We start from the raw sequence: 20,962 nt of genomic DNA, 5'->3' as shown, positions 1-20,962 counted from the left end.
CAGGGGGTATGAGGGGTAATTACACACGGGCAGGGGGTATGAGGGGTAATTACACAGGGGCAGGGGGTATGAGGGGTAATTACACAGGGGCAGGGGGTATGAGGAGTAATTACACAGGGGCAGGGGGTATGAGGAGTAATTACACAGGGGCAGGGGGTATGAGAAGTAATTACACACGGGCAGGGGGTATGAGGGGTAATTACACAGGGGCAGGGGGTATGAGGGGTAATTACACAGGGGCAGGGGGTATGAGGGGTAATTACACACGGGCAGGGGGTATGAGGGGTAATTACACAGGGGCAGGGGGTATGAGGGGTAATTACACAGGGGCAGGGGGTATGAGGAGTAATTACACAGGGGCAGGGGGTATGAGGAGTAATTACACAGGGGCAGGGGGTATGAGGGGTAATTACACAGGGGCAGGGGATATGAGGAGTAATTACACAGGGGCAGGGGATATGAGGGGTAATTACACACGGGCAGGGGGTATGAGGGGTAATTACACAGGGGCAGGGGGTATGAGGAGTAATTACACAGGGGCAGGGGGTATGAGGAGTAATTACACAGGGGCAGGGGGTATGAGGAGTAATTACACAGGGGCAGGGGGTATGAGGGGTAATTACACAGGGGCAGGGGTATGAGGAGTAATTACACAGGGGCAGGGGGTATGAGAGGTAATTACACAGGGACAGGGGGTGTGAGGGGTAATTACACAGAGACAAGGGGTGTGAGGAGTAATTACACAGGGGCAGGGGGTATGAGGAGTAATTACACACGGGCAGGGGGTATGAGGGGTAATTACACAGGGACAGGGGGTGTGAGGGGTAATTACACAGGGGTATTATTGGGGGGCTTTGTTTGGATGCAGTAGGATCCACCTGTGTTGTCAGTGTTACTAGGGGCACCAGGGGGCAGCGCTCTGATCCCATGAGTGCATTATATGGACGGTGGGTGGGTGCCCGGGTGCCCCCTCCCTGCTGGGTGCTCCTCCCAGCATCTCCCTCCCTCTATATAAGACAGGACTGTGTGCAGACAGCACCCACCGGCCAGTGGCACCCACACAACCGGTAAGAGCACATTATATATCACCACCTCTTCTGTACATTATATACTGGAGGATTTATTCCTATGCAGTATATTATATATTAACCCCTACAATACTTATCATCTTCACCAGGACTGTCTATTACATAATGAGACCTGCAGCATGCATTATATAGACTCTCCACCTGGACTGTACTGTATATTATACATTTACTACTATACTGTACATTATATACTGTATATTATACATTTACTACTATACTGTACATTATATACTGTATATTATACATTTACTACTATACTGTACATTATATACTGTATATTATACATTTACTCATATATCTTACATTGTATACTGTATACTTTACATTTACTCCTTTACTGTACTTTATATACTGTATATTTTTCATTTTTATCCTGTACTGTACTTTATATACTGTATATTATACAGTTACTCCTTTACTGTACATTGTATACTGTACTTTATATACTGTTTATTATACATTTACTCCTGTACGTTAGATATTATACTTTATATACTGTATATTACACATTTACTCCTGTATGTTATATATTGTACTTTATATACTGTATATTATACATTTCCTCCTGTACGTTATATATTGTACTTTATATACTGTATATTATACATTTCCTCCTGTACGTTATATATTATACTTTATATACTGTATATTACACATTTACTCCTGTATATTATATATTATACTTTATATACTGTATATTACACATTGACTCCCGCACTGCACATTATATGATATATCTTTGCCCCTGACACAAGTTGTAACGTCACACCCAGGACACGATATTGCATGGAGCGGGGGCACCGGGGCCCCTGAGGTGAATGTCACAGCCCTGGTGACCTTTCCCTTCGGCTATTACTGTCCTGACCTTTATCCGTCTCCAGAGACTATTTATAAACCTCCAGAGATAATTCTAGATGCAAGTACAGTCCGTGTACGGGGCTATTATACAGAGCCGTACTATTATAATGTCATGTAATCATTATCAGCATTATTATACAGTCATGTGACCATTATCAGCATATATCAGTATTATTACACAGCCATGTGATCATTATCAGTATATATCAGTATTATTACACAGCCATGTGATCATTATCAGCATATATCAGTATTATTATACAGTCATGTGACCATTATCAGCATATATCAGTATTATTACACAGCCATGTGGTCATTATCAGTATATATCAGTATTATTACACAGTCATGTGATCATTATCAGTATATGTCAGTATTATTACACAGCCATGTGATCATTATCAGTATATATCAGTATTATTACACAGTCATGTGATCATTATCAGTATATGTCAGTATTATTACACAGCCATGTGATCATTATCAGTATTATTACACAGCCATGTGATCATTATCAATATATATCAGTATTATTACACAGCCATGTGATCATTATCAGTATATATCAGTATTATTACACAGCCATGTGATCATTATCAGTATTATTACACAGCCATGTGATCATTATCAGTATAGATCAGTATTATTACACAGCCATGTGATCATTATCAATATATATCAGTATTATTACACAGCCATGTAATCATTATCAGTATATATCAGTATTATTACACAGCCATGTGATCATTATCAGTATTATTACACAGCCATGTGATCATTATCAGTATAGATCAGTATTATTACACAGCCATGTGATCATTATCAATATATATCAGTATTATTACACAGCCATGTGATCATTATCAGTATATATCAGTATTATTACACAGCCATGTGATCATTATCAGTATTATTACACAGCCATGTGATCATTATCAGTATAGATCAGTATTATTACACAGCCATGTGATCATTATCAATATATATCAGTATTATTACACAGCCATGTGATCATTATCAGTATATATCAGTATTATTATACAGCCATGTGATCATTATCAGTATATATCAGTATTATTACACAGCCATGTGATTATTATCAGCATATATCAGTATTATTATACAGCCATGTGATCAGTATTAGTACATATCAGTATTATTACACAGCCATGTGATCAGTATCAGTATATATCAGTATTAGTATACAGTCATGTGATCATTATCAGTGTATATCAGTATTATTACACAGCCATGTGATCATTATCAGTATATGTCAGTATTATTACACAGCCATGTGATCATTATCAGTATATATCAGTATTATTACACAGCCATGTGATCATTATCAGTATATATCAGTATTATTACACAGCTATGTGATTATTATCAGCATTTATCAGTATTATTACACAGCCATGTGATTATTATCAGCATATATCAGTATTATTATACAGCCATGTGATCAGTATCAGTATATATCAGTATTATTACACAGCCATGTGATCATTATCAGTATATATCAGTATTATTACACAGCCATGTGATTATTATCAGCATATATCAGTATTATTATACAGCCATGTGATCAGTATCAGTATATATCAGTATTATTACACAGCCATGTGATCAGTATATATCAGTATTATTATACAGTCATGTGATCAGTACTTTGCATTATTGTTACATAGTCATGTGATCCATATCTCTCTCTTCAGGGCAACATGTCTATTCAGAAGATTCATGCTCGGGAGATCTTGGACTCCAGGGGTAACCCTACTGTAGAGGTGGACCTGTACACTGGGAAAGGTGCGTCTATATCATTCATATACCCAAAATACAAAAGGAGAGCCAATAAGATTAGGTTCAATATCCTGCAGGTGCAGCACAGAGTATTTCAGGATATAGATTGCTATCTGTTGTGCAGGTTCTTACATCATGCTCTCAATACTGCAGGTCTGTTTCGGGCAGCTGTCCCCAGTGGCGCCTCCACTGGAATCTATGAAGCCCTGGAGCTCAGAGATGGGGACAAATCCCGATATCTGGGAAAAGGTGAGGTGGACATGGTGGTCAGCCCAGAGACTCTCACTCTCTATTATCATTCATACTCTACATGTTCTGTAACCACTACTACTCCCAACAGGTGTCCAGAAGGCCGTGGAGCACATCAACAAGACTATTGTCCCAGCCTTGTTAGAGAAGGTAGGTGAGATCACAGCAAATACACTGGTGGTCAGGGCTTGGTGGTCAGAGGTCTGGTGGTCAGGTGTCTGGATAGTCTGAGGTCTGGATAGTCAGAGGTCTGGATAGTCTGAGGTCTGGTGATCAGATGTTTGATTGTCAGAGTTCTAGTGGTCAGGTTTCTGATGGTCAGATTGCAGTGGCCGGGTTTGGGGTGGCCGCAACACTATGCTGGGTCCTCTGGACACCATCAAGGTGTCACCCCGTGTCGCTGCTCTCCGGAAGGGATGGTAAGGTGTGGTGCACCCCAGTAGGAAATGAGTCCAGAGAGTCAGGGTCTGCAGTAACCAGGGGGCTTCTTTACTGAAGGAATTCAGGTGCAAAACAATACAGGCGAGGCATAGGGCTGGCTTCTCCAGTCTCCTCCCTGAGACGAGGCATAGGGCTGGCTTCTCCAGTCTCCTCCCTGAGAAGAGGCATAGGGCTGGCTTCTCCAGTCTCCTCCCTGTGACGAGACATAGGGCTGGCTTCTCCAGCCTCCTCCCTGAGATGACACATAGGGCCAGCTTCTCCAGTCTTCTCTCTGAGATGAGGCATAGGGCCGGCTTCTCCAGTCTCCTCCCTGAGAAGAGGCATAGGGCTGGCTTCTCCAGTCTCCACCCTGAGATGAGACATAGGGCTAGCTTCTCCAGTCTCCTCCCTGAGATGAGGCATAGGGCTGGCTTCTCCAGTCTCCTCCCTGAGATGAGACATAGGGCCAGCTTCTCCAGTCTCCTCCCTGAGATGAGACATAGGGCCAGATTCTCCAGTCTCCTCCCTGAGAAGAGGCATAGGGCTGGCTTCTCCAGTCTCCTCCCTGAGACAAGGCATAGGGCCGGCTTGTCCAGTCTCCTCCCTGAGACAAGGCATAGGGCTGGCTTGTCCAGTCTCCTCCCTGAGATGAGGCATAGGGCTGGCTTCTCTAGTCTCCTCCCTGAGATGATACATAGGGCTGGCTTCTCCAGTCTCCTCCCTGAGACAAAGGATAGGGCTGGCTTCTCCAGTCTCCTCCCTGAGATGAGGCATAGGGCTGGCTTCTCTAGTCTCCTCCCTGAGATGATACATAGGGCTGGCTTCTCCAGTCTCCTCCCTGAGACAAAGGATAGGGCTGGCTTCTCCAGTCTCCTCCCTGAGACGAGGCATAGGGCTGGCTTCTCCAGTCTCCTCCCTGAGATGAGGCATAGGGCTGGCTTCTCCAGTCTCCTCCCTGAGATGAGGCATAGGGCTGGCTTCTCCAGTCTCCTCCCTGAGATGAGACATAGGGCCAGCTTCTCCAGTCTCCTCCCTGAGAAGAGGCATAGGGCCAGCTTCTCCAGTCTCCTCCCTGAGATGAGGCATAGGGCCGGCTTCTCCAGTCTCCTCCCTGAGATGAGGCATAGGGTTGGCTTCTCCAGTATCCTCCCTGAGATGAGGCATAGGGCCGGCTTGTCCAGTCTCCTCCCTGAGATGAGGCATAGAGCCGGCTTCTCCAGTCTCCTCCCTGAGATGAGGCATAGGGCTGGCTTCTCCAGCCTCCTCCCTGAGACGATGCATAGGGTCGGCTTCTCCAGTCTCCTCCCTGAGATGAGGCATAGAGCCAGCTTCTCCAGTCTCCTCCCTGAGACGAGGCATAGGGCCGGCTTCTCCAGTCTCCTCCCTGAGATGAGGCATAGAGCCAGCTTCTCCAGTCTCCTCCCTGAGACGAGGCATAGGGCTGGTTTCTCCAGTCTCCTTCCTGAGACGAGGCATAGGGCTGGCTTCTCCAGTCTCCTCCCTGAGATCAGGCATAGGGCCGGCTTCTCCAGTCTCCTCCCTGAGATGTGGCATAGGGCTGGCTCCTCCAGTCTCCTCCCTGAGATCAGGCATAGGGCTGGCTTCTCCAGTCTCCTCCCTGGCAGAAGAAGGGTTTGTTTCTGAGGAAAGGCCTGAGCTAGCTGTCCCTCTCTCTCTTCAGAAGGCTGGTACCCCTGGTCAAAGGCTTGAGGTCCAGGGTCTGTGGCAGAGTATCTCCGTCACACCATCTTCTTCTGGTCACTCATGCAGACTGGCAGAGTCTTCTATTCTAAGCACTGGTCACTAACTGCAGAACACCAGGGGCTTTGCTCTCCTTATACACAGTTTCTGGCTGAACTAGAACCTTCTAGTGGGAGAAACTCAGCCTAAATAAATACAATGTTACATTTTCTGTCTCTCATAGACTTACATTAGAGCTTCAATGATTCTCAATGGCAATGACACAGCAGTTTTTCCAGACAAAAACAGGTTTTCAAACATAACAACAGAGATAAAACCAAACATTCAAAAAGTGAGTCTGTCAGGTTTTAGTGGTATTTAGGCTTGAGCGAATTGAGCTTTGGATCATAGATCTGAAGTCCATTCATTAACCCCTTCCCAACCAGCGCCGTAATAGTATGGCACTGCGGGAAGTGACCTTCCGTCCAGCGCCGTAATACTACAGCGCTCTGATCGGGCGGCTGCAGGAGCTGGGCCCGCCCGATCAGCTGCAGGGGACTGGCTGCTGTATGCGCCGGCATCGGTGAAAACACTGATGCCGACGCATTAACCCTCACTATGCCACATCTGCGGGGTGTGTGGAAGGAGGGAGCTCCCTCCCCGTCCCCATCGGGTCCCCCGTGCTGCTGTGACGGGGACCCAATGGCTGGGATGGCAGTCCGATCCCTTCCTTCAGCATCGTGGCTGCCTTCTCTGTTATTCTGTGAAATCTCAGAGGCAGGAAGGCTGTAAGTGTATTACAGTGAGTAATACACTTACAGCCAATGCATTACAATACAAAAAATAAGGTTAGGTATTGCCGCATCCGTATCGACCAGCTCTATAACAATATCACATGATCCACCCTGTCAGGTGAATGCAGTAAAAAAAAGAGGTGCCAAAACAGCCATTTTCTGGTCACCTTTCCTCTCAAAAAATGTAATACCAAGCGATCAAAAAGGCATATGTACCCCAAAAGGGTACCAATCAATCCGTCATCTCATCCTACAAAAATTGAGACCCTATCTAAGACGATCATCCAAAAAATAAAAAAATAGGGCAGTCAGAAAATGGCAACACAAAAACAAGATTTAAATCTGTTCAAAAATGCATTTACTGTGTGAAACTTAACAAAAATAAAAATAATAGACATATTGGGTATCATCGCATCCGTAACAACCTGCTCTATACAAATATAACATGAGATGCCCCCTCAGGTGAGTTCTGTAAAAATATCTAATAAAATATGCCAAAACAGCCATTTTTTGCCACCTTGTCTCACAAAAAGTGTAATACCAAGCGATCAAAAATGATTATGTACCCTAAAATGGTACCAATGAAAAGATTACCTCATCCTGCAAAAAATGAGCCCCCACATAAGACAAGCACTCAAAAAATAAAAACCAATAGTGCCCATAAACCAATCCATCAAAATCTGCGCTGCAAAAGCAATATGGTGCTCCTTCCATTCTGAGTCCTGCCATGTGCCCCCCCCAGCGGTTTACCACCACATATGGGGTGTTGCCGTATTCAGGAGAAAATGGGAAACAAATAATGGGTGCTTTTTCTCCTGTTACCCCTTGTGAAAATAAAAAATTTGGGGCTAAAGTATCATTTTATTGGAAGAAATTAAACTTTTCATTTTCACAGCCAAGTGTTTCCAAATTCCGTAAAATGATTAGGGGGTCAAAAAGCTCAGTACCCCCCTTAATATTTTCTTTGAAGGGTGTAGTTTTCAAAATGGGGTCACTTTTTGAGGGTTTCGACTGTAGGGGTACGTAAGGGTCTCTTCAAATACAAAATGGTGCCCGATAACTATTCTAGCAAAATCTGCCTCCAAAAACCATATGGCGCTCCTTTCCTTCTGACCACTGCCATGTGCCCCGACAGCAGTTTACTACCACATATGGGGTATTTCTGTAAACTGCCGAATCAGAGTAATGCATATTGAGGATTAGTTTGCTGTTGATCCCTGCTGTGTTGCAAGAAAAATTTGATTAACATGAAAAATCTGCATAAAACATGAAATTTAGAAATTTCACCTCCATTTTCCTTTAATTCTTGTGGAACACCTAAAGGGTTAGCCAAGTTTGTAACATCAGTTTTGACTAATTTGAGGGGTTTCTAAAATGGGGTAATTTATGGGTGGTTTCCATTATGTAAAATTTAGAACATTGTGAATTTTTCCCAATTTTTGGTAAATTTTGGATTTTCTTATAAATAAAGGAAAAATATATTGACTCAAATTTACCACTGTTCTGAAGTACAACGTGTCACGAGAAAACAGTCTCAGAATGGTTTAAATAAGTAAAAGCGTTCCCAAGTTATTACCACATAAAGTGACACTGGTCAGATTTGCAAAAAATGGCCTGGACAGGAAGGTGAAAACTGACCCAGGGTAGAAAGGGTTAAAAAAACTTAGTTGTTAATGCTGTTTCCATACAGCATTAAAATGTATGGGCTCCATGTAGCCAAACTTCGTCTCGGGCCGAAGTTGTGCAAGAATGAGTACGGTATTCCTATCTGCGTATTTAAAAACAATTTAAAATAGGAATCCGAAGTGGGCTTTGGTACTGCACAAGTCCCGCACAAGTTCAGCCGAGACGAAGTTTGGCTACGCGGAGCCCATACATTTTATTGCTGTACGGAGACAGCATTACCAACGAAGTTCTTTAACGAATCGACTTCGGATCTATGATTGAAAGCTTAATTCGCTCAAACCTAGTGGTAAACAAGTCGGCCTTCATGCTCTTCTTTAAACCAGCTTCTCATTATTAGCTAGAAAGTCCCTAAAGTGTCTTAGCATTTGTTAACCCTTTCAACAGTGCTGTGCAAACACAGTGCAAATGAATAGGGTATATATCACAACATACATACAACTCTTTAAAGTAAAATAAAGTAAGGAGTTGATGATGACTTTGCATAGGGGAATCAGGGGCAAATGTTCACAAATGTCCAGACTTCAAAGCATCCCTGCTGTAGGGCACTAGTTGTCATATATATTAATTATGACCTAGTCTACAAGAGGTCTTGTAGTCAGGTGTTTGGCTAGTCAGTAGTCTGGTGGTCAGGTGCCTGATGGTCAGAAATCTGGTGGTGAGGTGTCTAACAGAGGCCTGGTGGTCAAATGTCTGATGGTCAGTGGTCTAGTGGGCAGGTTTCCGATGGTCAGGGATCTGGTGGGCAGGTTTTTAATGGTCAGAGGTCTGGTGGTCAGGTGTTTGATGGTCAGAGGTCTGGTGGTCATGTGTCTAATGGTTGGATGTCTAATGGTCAGGGGTCTGGTTTTCAGGTGTTATATGGTTAGGGGTCTGGTGGTAAGAGCTTCTGGTGTTCAGGTGTCATATGGTCAGGGGTCGATCCAAGGTTCATCTGAGGTCAAGATGAAATTCAACCAATGATCTATCTACACATACCGTAAATGGAATTATATCAGATATCTATTCATCATTCATCCATCTATTGATCATGTGTGATCCATCCATTGCACAATTCTCCAGGAACCCGTCCATACACCATAAATCCATTCTATATCCATAATCCACCAACAAGCCATTTAGACATTAGTAATTCACCATCCATTCAATGATCAACCTCACCCATCTAAGAACTATCAAGAACCTATCTATATGAGGTCAGTCAATTGGATGTAGCGGCTGACACATGACATTGTGGCAAAGTAGGACTTGTGGTGATCATTGTGTAGAGACAAGCTATAGGACACATGGAGATCAAGTGAATGGGTTGAGACCTCTTATCTCCGGCTTCTCTCTTTATAGAAATTGAGTGTTGTGGAGCAAGAGAAGATTGATAAACTGATGCTGGATCTTGATGGAACTGAGAACAAATGTGAGTATGAAACAGAAGTACCTTAGATGTGAGGGACGAGCTGTCCACGGGGAAAATATCTGATGTTCTTTTCTTTTTCAGCTAAGTTTGGTGCTAACGCTATCCTAGGGGTGTCACTGGCCGTGTGCAAGGCTGGTGCGGCAGAAAAAGGCGTCCCACTCTACAGGCACATTGCTGACCTAGCAGGAAACCCTGATATCATTCTTCCTGTCCCTGTGAGTGCTCAATACCAAATACTGTACCCCTAAACACCACATTAACGATGATCACGGTTCCTCCCCATCTTCTCATTCATTCTAACACCATCCCCCCTCATCTCCTCATTCTCTCTCTATCACCGTCCCCCCATCTCCTCATTCTCTCTATCTACGTCCCCCATCTCCTCATTTTCTCTCTATCACAGTCCCCCATCTCCTCATTCTCTCTCTATCACCGTCCCCCCATCTCCTCATCCTCTATATCACCGTCCCCCATCTCCTCATCTTCTCTATCACCGTCCCCCCATCTCCTCATTCTCTCTCTATCATCGTCCCCCCATCTCCTCATTCTCTCTCTATCACCGTCCCCCCATCTCCTCATTCTCTATCTATCACCGTCCCCCCATCTCCTCATTCTCTCTCTATCACCGTCCCCCCATCTCCTCATTCACTCTCTATCACCGTCCCCCCATCTCCTCATTCTCTCTCTATCACTGTCCCCCCATCTCCTCATTCTCTCTCTATCCCCGTCCCCCCATCTCCTCATTCTCTCTCTATCACCGTCCCCCCATCTCCTCATTCTCTCTCTATCACTGTCCCCCCATCTCCTCATTCTCTCTCTATCACCGTCCCCCCATCTCCTCATTCTCTCTCTATCACCGTCCCCCCATCTCCTCATTCTCTCTCTATCACTGTCCCCCCATCTCCTCATTCTCTCTCTATCACCGTCCCCCCATCTCCTCATTCTCTCTCTATCACCGTCCCCCCATCTCCTCATTCTCTCTCTATCACCGTCCCCCCATCTCCTCATTCTCTCTCTATCTCCGTCCCCCATCTCCTCATTCTCTCTCTATCACCGTCCCCCCATCTCCTCATTCTCTCTCTATCACTGTCCCCCAATCTCCTCATTCTCTCTCTATCACCGTCCCCCCATCTCCTCATTCTCTCTCTATCCCCGTCCCCCCCATCTCCTCATTCTCTCTCTATCACTGTCCCCCATCTCCTCATTCTCTCTCTATCACCGTCCCCCCATCTCCTCATTCTCTCTCTATCACCGTACCCCCATCTCCTCATTCTCTCTCTATCTCCGTCCCCCATCTCCTCATTCTCTCTCTATCACCGTCCCCCATCTCCTCATTCTCTCTCTATCCCGTCCCCCCATCTCCTCATTCTCTCTCTATCACTGTCCCCCCATCTCCTCATTCTCTCTCTATCACCGTCCCCCCATCTCCTCATTCTCTCTCTATCTCCGTCCCCCCATCTCCTCATTCTCTCTCTATCACCGTCCCCCATCTCCTCATTCTCTCTCTATCACCGTCCCCCATCTCCTCATTCTCTATTACCGTCCCCCCCATCTCCTCATTCTCTCTCTCTATCACCGTCCCCCCATCTCCTCATTCTCTCTCTTATGACAGTCCCACCATCTCCTTCATTCTCTCTCTATCAACCCGGGTTTCCCACCATCCTCCTTCATTCTCTACTCTATCACCGTCCCCCCCATTCACTCATTCTCTCTTCTATCACCGTTACCCCCATCTCCTCATTCTCTATCACCGTCCCCCATCTCCTCATTCTCTATCACCGTCCCCCCATCTCCTCATTCTCTATCACCGTCCCCCATCTCCTCATTCTCTCTCTATCACCGTCCCCCCCATCTCCTCATTCTCTATCACTGTCCCCCCATCTCCTCATTCTCTCTCTATCACCGTCCCCCCATCTCCTCATTCACTCTCTATCACCGTCCCCCACATCTCCTCATTCACTCTCTATCACCGTCCCCCCATCTCCTCATTCTCTATCACCGTCCCCCATCTCCTCATTCTCTCTCTATCACCGTCCCCCCATCTCTCATTCTCTATCACCGTCCCCCATCTCCTACATTCCTATCTCTATCACTGTCCCCCCCATCTCCTCATTCTCTCTCTATCACCGTCCCCCTCTCATTCTCTCTCTATCACCGTCCCCCATCTCCTCATTCTCTCTCTATCACCGTCCCCCCATCTCCTCATTCTCTCTCTATCACCGTCCCCCCATCTCCTCATTCTCTCTCTATCACCGTCGCCCCATCTCCTCATTCTCTCTCTATCACCGTCCCCCCATCTGCTCTTTAATCTTGTTGTGTTTTCCATTTCTTCTCAGGCATTCAATGTCATTAATGGCGGTTCCCACGCAGGAAACAAGCTGGCGATGCAGGAGTTCATGATCCTGCCTGTGGGGGCATCAACCTTTCGGGAGGCCATGCGCATTGGGGCAGAGGTCTACCATAACCTAAAGGGTGTTATTAAGGCCAAGTATGGCAAAGACGCCACCAACGTTGGTGATGAAGGTGGATTTGCTCCCAACATCTTGGAGAACAATGAGGGTAAGTCGAAGCAAATGTCACAGTCCTAGGGATGTAATGTTACCCTGAATTGTTACGAGACGTCTTCCCGACGGGTTACACGTGTGCCCATCACTCCGCAGAGATCACCGTAACTTTATACTGTATAATGGTGACAGCAGATACAGTTGTGTTCAAAATAATAGCAGTGTGTTTAAAAAAGTAAATAAAGCTCAAAATCCTTCTAATAGCTTCTATCTCCATCCACACAGATGTATCGGGAACCACACATTCTATTCCAAATCAAAACATGAAGAAAAATACCGTATTTTCCGGGCTATAAGACGACTGGGCGTATTTTCCGGCGTATAAAACGACCCCCAACTTTTCCAGTTAAAATATAGGGTTTGGGGTATACTCGCCGTATAGGACTGCCCCTCCAACGCTATTTATCGTCTGACAAACTGTTTCCAGCCACTTGACCCAAAAAGAACCATCTCACTTCCATCAGTCCACAGAATGTCTCTTTAGGCCGGTCAATGGGCTCTTTGGTAGATTGTAAGCTCTTCAGCACACGTCTTGTTTCCAGCAGTGGGACTTTGCGGGGGCTTCTTGCAGATAGCTCGGCCTCACATCGGGGTCTTCTCATTGTAACAGGACTCACAGGGAACTTTACACCTTCTTTCATCTTCCTGGAGCTGATTGTTGGCCGAGTCCTCGCCATTTTGGCTATTCTTCTATCCATTCGAATGGTAGTTTTTCGCTTTTTTTCACATCTTTCAGGTTTTGGTTGCTATTTTAAAGCATTTGCGATCATTTTAGCTGAGAAGCCGATCATTGTCTGCACTTCTTTATATGTTTTCCCCTCTCCAATCAACTTTGTAATCAAGGTACGCTGTTCTTCTGAACAATGTCTGGAACAACCCATTTTCCTCAGAATTTCAGAGAGAAATGCACTGTAACCAGCAGGTACAACATTTGCTGCCTTCCTTCCTTAAATAAGGGCAATAATTGCCACCTGTTTTTCAAAGAATGAATGACCTCACTCATTGAACTCCACACTGCTATTATTTTGAACATGCCCCTTTCAATTAGTGATTCAATTACACAGAATTAGCAGCATGCATGTCCTGACTGTTGGGTTTCTATTACTATACTACACCTGCTAGTAAATTATTTGCCATGTAGAACTATAATTTCTACCAAAAACAGTGATTGATCAGGTTAGTGATGTCTAACTGCTATCATTTTGAACACAACTGTATAACACGACATAAAGTCAGATCACATTTCCCCTCATCAGCAGGAAATAAACGAGGATGTTATGTCTCTCCGCAGCTTTGGAGCTCCTGAAAGCCGCCATTCAGAAAGCCGGCTACTTGGACAAGATTGTCATCGGGATGGACGTTGCTGCATCTGAATTCTTCCGCAAAGGGAAATACGATCTGGACTTCAAATCACCAGACGATCCAAACCGTTACATAAGTGGAGAAGAGCTGGGAAACCTGTACAAGTCATTCATAAAGGACTACCCCGGTGAGAAAGGGCACGTAAACTGCCCAGATAGCAATAACTGATGAGCCTGCCCCTCCCCCTGCAGGGTGATACAGACAGAGGAGAGCTATGAGCCTGCCCCTCCTCCTGCAGGGTGATACAGACAGAGGAGAGCTATGAGCCTGCCCCTCCTCCTGCAGGGTGATACAGACAGAAGAGAGCTATGAGCCCGCCCCTCCTCCTGCAGGGTGATACAGACAGAAGAGAGCTATGAGCCTGCCCCTCCTCCTGCAGGGTGATACAGACAGAGGAGAGCTATGAGCCTGCCCCTCCCCCTGCAGGGTGATACAGACAGAGGAGAGCTATGAGCCTGCCTCTCCTCCTGCAGGGTGATACAGACAGAAGAGAGCTATGAGACTGCCCCTCCTCCTGCAGGGTGATACAGACAGAAGGGAGCTATGAGCCTGCCCCTCCCCCTGCAGGGTGATACAGACAGAAGAGAGCTATGAGCCTGCCCCTCCTCCTGCAGGGTGATACAGACAGAGGAGAGCTATGAGCCTGCCCCTCCTCCTGCAGGGTGATACAGACAGAGGAGAGCTATGAGCCTGCCTCTCCTCCTGCAGGGTGATACAGACAGAAGAGAGCTATGAGCCTGCCCCTCCTCCTGCAGGGTGATACAGACAGAAGGGAGCTATGAGCCTGCCCCTCCCCCTGCAGGGTGATACAGACAGAAGAGAGCTATGAGCCTGCCCCTCCTCCTGCAGGGTGATACAGACAGAAGAGAGCTATAAGCCTGCCCCTCCCCCTGCAGGGTGATACAGACAGAAGAGAGCTATGAGCCTGCCCCGCCCCCTGCAGGGTGATACAGACAGAAGAGAGCTATGAGCCTGCCCCTCCCCCTGCAGGGTGATACAGACAGAAGAGAGCTATGAGCCTGCTCCTCCCCCTGCAGGGTGATACAGACAGAAGAGAGCTATGAGCCTGCCCCGCCCCCTGCAGGGTGATATAGACAGAAGAGCTATGAGCCTGCCCCTCCCGTTTCATGCGGATCTTGTTCCCTTTCTCTGCAGTGGTCTCCATTGAGGACCCCTTTGACCAGGATGACTGGGAGAACTGGAAGAACTTCCTCTCCACTGTTGATATACAAGTAGTTGGAGATGATTTGACCGTCACAAACCCAAAGAGGATCCAGAAGGCCGTGGAGCAGAAAGCCTGTAACTGTCTGTTACTGAAGGTCAACCAGATCGGGTCTGTCACCGAGTCCATCCAGGCGTAAGTGCCCGGCCTCCACCTCGGTACATGGGAATAAGATCTGGGTCACTAATGGCCAAATGACATCTACTGGATAATAAGATCCCTGGTGTCTAGAGGGTCCGGTATAGTCCTGGTGTCTAGAGGGTCCGGTATAGCCCTGGTGTCTAGAGGGTCCGGTATAGCCCTGGTGTCTAGAGGGTCCGGTATAGCCCTGGTGTCTAGAGGGTCCGGTATAGCCCTGGTGTCTAGAGGGTCCGGTATAGCCCTGGCGTCTAGAGGGTCCGGTATAGCCTTGGCGTCTAGAGGGTCCGGTATAGCCCTGGGGTCTAGAGGGTCCGGTATAGCCCTGGTGTCTAGAGGGTCCGGTATAGCCATGGTGTCTAGAGGGTCCGGTATAGCCCTGGTGTCTAGAGGGTCCGGTATAGCCCTGGTGTCTAGAGGGTCCGGTATAGCCCTGGTGTCTAGAGGGTCCGGTATAATCCTGGTGTCTAGAGGGTCCGGTATAGCCCTGGGGTCTAGAGGGTCCGGTATAGCCCTGGCGTCTAGAGGGTCCGGTATAGCCCTGGGGTCTAGAGGGTCCGGTATAGCCCTGGTGTCTAGAGGGTCCGGTATAATCCTGGTGTCTAGAGGGTCCGGTATAGCCCTGGGGTCTAGAGGGTCCGGTATAGCCCTGGGGTCTAGAGGGTCCGGTATAGCCCTGGTGTCTAGAGGGTCCGGTATAGCCCTGGTGTCTAGAGGGTCCGGTATAGCCCTGGTGTCTAGAGGGTCCGGTATAGCCCTGGTGTCTAGAGGGTCCGGTATAGCCCTGGTGTCTAGAGGGTCCGGTATAGCCCTGGGGTCTAGAGGGTCCGGTATAGCCCTGGGGTCTAGAGGGTCCGGTATAGCCCTGGTGTCTAGAGGGTCCGGTATAGCCCTGGTGTCTAGAGGGTCCGGTATAGCCCTGGTGTCTAGAGGGTCCGGTATAGCCCTGGTGTCTAGAGGGTCCGGTATAGCCCTGGTGTCTAGAGGGTCCAGTATAGCCCTGGTGTCTAGAGGGTCCGGTATAGCCCTGGTGTCTAGAGGGTCCAGTATAGCCCTGGTGTCTAGAGGGTCCGGTATAGCCCTGGTGTCTAGAGGGTCCAGTATAGCTCTGTTGTCAGTCTCCCATTTATACTGACTTCGGACCACTTCACTGCAGGTCAAACTTCTGACACCCCCAAAACATACACCTTTAATATTTATATCCCCGGGGTCTAGTAGGTTAAGGGTACTTTCACACTTGCGGCAGAGGATTCTGCCTTTGCAATACCGGATCCGTCTTTCCGGTTGTCATCTGGAAAAACGGATCCGGTATTTTTTCTAATTTTTAACGGTCTGCGCCAGTTTTGCCGGGACACTTGGGGCCGGAACCGGCATTAATGCATTCCGGTAAGTGTTCAGTAAGAGGGACTGAACTGATGCATCCTGAACGGAACGCTCTCCATTCAGAATGCATTAGGATAAATATATTGAGCCCCTAGGACGGAACTCAACACCAGAAAAACGCTAGTGTGAAAGTACCCTTATAGTTCTATTCCTTGTGTCTAGTGGGTTAATACTTATATCCCTGGTGTCTAGTGGGTTAATATTTATGTCCCTGGCATCTAGTGGGTTAATAGTTATATTCCTGGTGTGTAGTGGGTTATTTATGTCACTGGCATCTAGTGGGTTAATTCATATACCTCTGGTGTCTAGTGGGCTGATATTTATAGCCCCGGTGTCACAAGGGTTGATATTCATAGCCCCGGTGTCACGTGGGCTGATATTCATAGCCCCGGTGTCACGTGGGTTGATATTCATAGCCCCGGTGTCACGTGGGTTGATAGTTCTACACCCAGTGGGGGTGGGAGTAAGTGTACTGGTGACCATCAGACGGTGATGCCGGGATCTCTGGTGTAATGGAGTTTCGTTAATCCTTACAGCTGTAAATTGGCTCAGTCCAACGGATGGGGTGTGATGGTCAGCCATCGATCTGGAGAGACAGAAGACACCTTCATTGCCGACCTGGTGGTTGGCCTCTGTACAGGACAGGTGAGTAGAATGTGAAGATAAGAACTGCGTGCAGGGAGGAAGGAAATACTGGGACTTAGGGAACACAGAAGAAGAAGTAGTAAAGAGACCTGGACTGTACACAGGAGAGGGGAGGAGGAAGTAAAGAGACCTGGACTCTACACGGGACAGGGGAGGAGGAAGTAAAGAGACCTGGACTCTACACGGGACAGGGGAGGAGGAAGTAAAGAGACCTGGGCTCTACACGGGACAGGGGAGGAGGAAGTAAAGAGACCTGGACTCTACACGGGACAGGGGAGGAGGAAGTAAAGAGACCTGGACTCTACACGGGACAGGGGAGGAGGAAGTAAAGAGACCTGGACTCTACACGGGACAGGGGAGGAGGAAGTAAAGAGACCTGGACTCTACACGGGACAGGGGAGGAGGAAGTAAAGAGACCTGGACTCTACACGGGACAGGGGAGGAGGAAGTAAAGAGACCTGGACTCTACACGGGACAGGGGAGGAGGAAGTAAAGAGACCTGGACTCTACACAGGAGAGGGGAGGAGGAAGTAAAGAGACATGGACTGTACACAGGAGAGGGGAGGAGGAAGTAAAGAGACATGGACTCTACACGGGACGGGGGAGGAGGAAGTAAAGAGACAAGGACTGTACACAGGACAGGGGAGGAGGAAGTAAAGAGACATGGACTGTACACAGGAGAGGGGAGGAGGAAGTAAAGAGACATGGACTCTACACGGGACGGGGGAGGAGGAAGTAAAGAGACAAGGACTGTACACAGGACAGGGGAGGAGGAAGTAAAGAGACAAGGACTGTACACAGGAGAGGGGAGGAGGAAGACAAGGGCACAAACAACACACAAAGATGAAACCTCCAGCACATTAGATGATATCCAGCTCCTTCTCTTCCCAGATTAAGACTGGCGCCCCCTGCAGGTCAGAGAGACTGGCTAAATACAACCAGCTGATGAGGTAAGGATGCCATGCACACCAGGCATTTTCACTGCATAATATCAATTCATTACACCCTTCCCCCTCACTGACCACCACCTCAGCACCCGTACACCCTCCCCATACTGACCACCACCCGTACACCCTTCCCCCTCACTGACCACCACCCGTACACCCTTCCCCATACTGACCACCACCCGTACACCCTTCCCCATACTGACCACCACCCGTACACCCTTCCCCATACTGACCACCACCCGTACACCCTTCCCCATACTGACCACCACCCGTACACCCTCCCCATACTGACCACCACCCGTACACCCTTCCCCCCTCACTGACCACCACCCGTACACCCTCCCCATACTCACCACCCGTACACCCTTCCTCTCACTGACCACCACCCGTACACCCTCCCCATACTGACCACCACCCGTACACCCGCCCCTCACTGACCACCACCCGTACACCCTTCCCCTCACTGACAACCTCCTGTACACCCGCCCCTCACTGACCACCACCTGTACACCCGCCCCTCACTGACCACCACCCGTACACCCGCCCCTCACTGACCACCACCCGTACACCCTCCCCATACTGACCATCACCCGTACACCCGCCCCTCACTGACCACCACCCGTACACCCGCCCCTCACTGACCACCACCTGTACACCCTCCCCATACTGACCACCACCCGTACACCCGCCCCTCACTGACCACCACCCGTACACCCTCCCCATACTGACCATCACCCGTACACCCGCCCCTCACTGACCACCACCCGTACACCCGCCCCTCACTGACCACCACCTGTACACCCTCCCCATACTGACCACCACCCGTACACCCTTCCCCTCACTGACCACCACCCGTACACCCGCCCCTCACTGGCCACCACCTGTACACCACCAACAACCATCTGTACACCCGCACACCCTTCCCCTCACTGACCACCACCCGTGCACCCACCCCTCACCGACCCCCTACTGTACACCCTTCCCCTCACCGACCCCCTCCTGTACACCCTTCCCCTCACCGACCCCCACCCGTACACCCTTCCCCTCACCAACCACCTCCTGTACACCCGCCCCTCACCAACCACCTCCTGTACACCCGCCCCTCACCTGTACACCCTTCCCCCTCACTGACCCCCTCCTGTACACCCTTCCCCTCATTGATCACCACCCGTACACCCTTCCCCTCACCGCCCACCTCCTGTACACCCGCCCCCTCACTGACTCCCACCCCTCACCAACCACCTCCTGTACACCCGCCCCTCACCTGTACACCCTTCCCCCTCACTGACCCCCTCCTGTACACCCTTCCCCTCATTGATCACCACCCGTACACCCTTCCCCTCACTGACTCCCACCCCTCACCAACCACCTCCTGTACACCCTTCCCCTCACCGACCACCTCCTGTACACCCGCCCCCCTCACTGACTCCCACCCCTCACCAACCACCTCCTGTACACCCTTCCCCTCACCGACCACCTCCTGTACACCCTTCCCCTCACCGACCACCTCCTGTACACCCTTCCCCTCACCGACCACCTCCTGTACACCCTTCCCCTCACCGACCACCTCCTGTACACCCTTCCCCTCACCGACCACCTCCTGTACACCCTTCCCCTCACCAACCACCTCCTGTACACCCTTCCCCTCATTGATCACCACCCGTACACCCTTCCCCTCACCGCCTGTACACCCTTCCCCTCACCGACCACCTCCTGTACACCCGCCCCCCTCACTGACCACCATTGATTTCTTCTGCAGAATTGAGGAAGAATTGGGCGACAAAGCCAAGTTTGCTGGACGTAATTTCAGAAACCCCCGGGCCAAGTAATGATGAAAACTCAAGAACCTCCTTCCGCTCCAGTCGCCCCCGTGCTCCTCCTTACGTCTGTGCCTGAAGACGCCGCCCGGCTGTGGTCACTAAACATGTCACCCAGAAGAGTGTGAACACTCCATACATCATCTGCCAGGCCCATTCCTTACACATATAGCACGTCCGATGCAGTAAGAGGCAGGATTGTCTGTGCCTCGTACCGCATCTCCACATATGTGACCGGCGACCAACCTGCCCCTATGACATCACTGCACTTACTGATGATGTCACAGGTACTCCTCATGTATGAACGCATCACACATCCAGAACATTTTAAATAAATTATAAATCTAAAAAACACTGAGATTGTCTTTTTTTTTCTTGGAAAATGTGTTCCCCCTGACCTGCTGGGGGGGGGGGGGGGGGGGGGGGGGGTGTCCTCTCTGCTGCAGCCCTCTCCCTGTAAGGGTACAGCCAATCGTACTGCTGCTGAGCGGGGGGCCCGCTGTCAGTGACAATGGCAGGGACCGGTCCTGTGTGTCCCTGGCTTCTATATACAGCTCTGAACGAGTGCTGGGTATACAGATCAGGAAGCGCCATGTCAAGTGACCGCCGGGAGACTGCAAGAGCTGTCGAGACTTCTGTAGACCTCGATCAGCCCTGCACCAAGGCTTTATACTGCAGCACTGCCTCTCTGGGGAGTGTACCCCCCTGTAACTGGGGCTACTGCGTCAGCCAAATCAGAAATCAATAAACGTATCCCCCAGAGGTCTTGTATGACATTATGGGGGACACAAAGTGCAAGAAAAACAAAAATGTTATGGATGTTAGGCTACAGTAATGCAAAATATAACTATTTTTAATAAAAAGTGAATTACGCAAAGTAGTAAAATATATAAAAAAAAAA

General features: G+C 48.6%; 1 protein-coding gene across 1 annotated transcript; it reads left to right on the top strand.

Moving 5' to 3' along the window:
* Window positions 1-1,000: 1,000 nt before the first annotated feature.
* On the top strand, window positions 1,001-20,415 carry ENO3 (enolase 3). The gene is made up of 12 exons (XM_044278501.1): window positions 1,001-1,067; window positions 3,662-3,752; window positions 3,900-3,995; window positions 4,087-4,145; window positions 9,914-9,983; window positions 10,065-10,198; window positions 12,320-12,542; window positions 13,839-14,036; window positions 15,065-15,266; window positions 17,189-17,297; window positions 18,189-18,247; window positions 20,004-20,415. The coding sequence occupies exons 2-12, from the start codon at window positions 3,668-3,670 to the stop codon at window positions 20,071-20,073; spliced, it is 1,305 nt and encodes a 434-aa protein (XP_044134436.1). The 5' UTR covers window positions 1,001-1,067; window positions 3,662-3,667; the 3' UTR covers window positions 20,074-20,415.
* Window positions 20,416-20,962: the final 547 nt, after the last annotated feature.

The sequence above is a fragment of the Bufo gargarizans genome, chromosome 2, assembly GCF_014858855.1.
Source record: "Bufo gargarizans isolate SCDJY-AF-19 chromosome 2, ASM1485885v1, whole genome shotgun sequence".
Taxonomy (NCBI): domain Eukaryota; kingdom Metazoa; phylum Chordata; class Amphibia; order Anura; family Bufonidae; genus Bufo; species Bufo gargarizans.
Note: the sequence above shows the minus strand (reverse complement) of the source record. Positions and strands in the feature narration are given on the sequence as shown.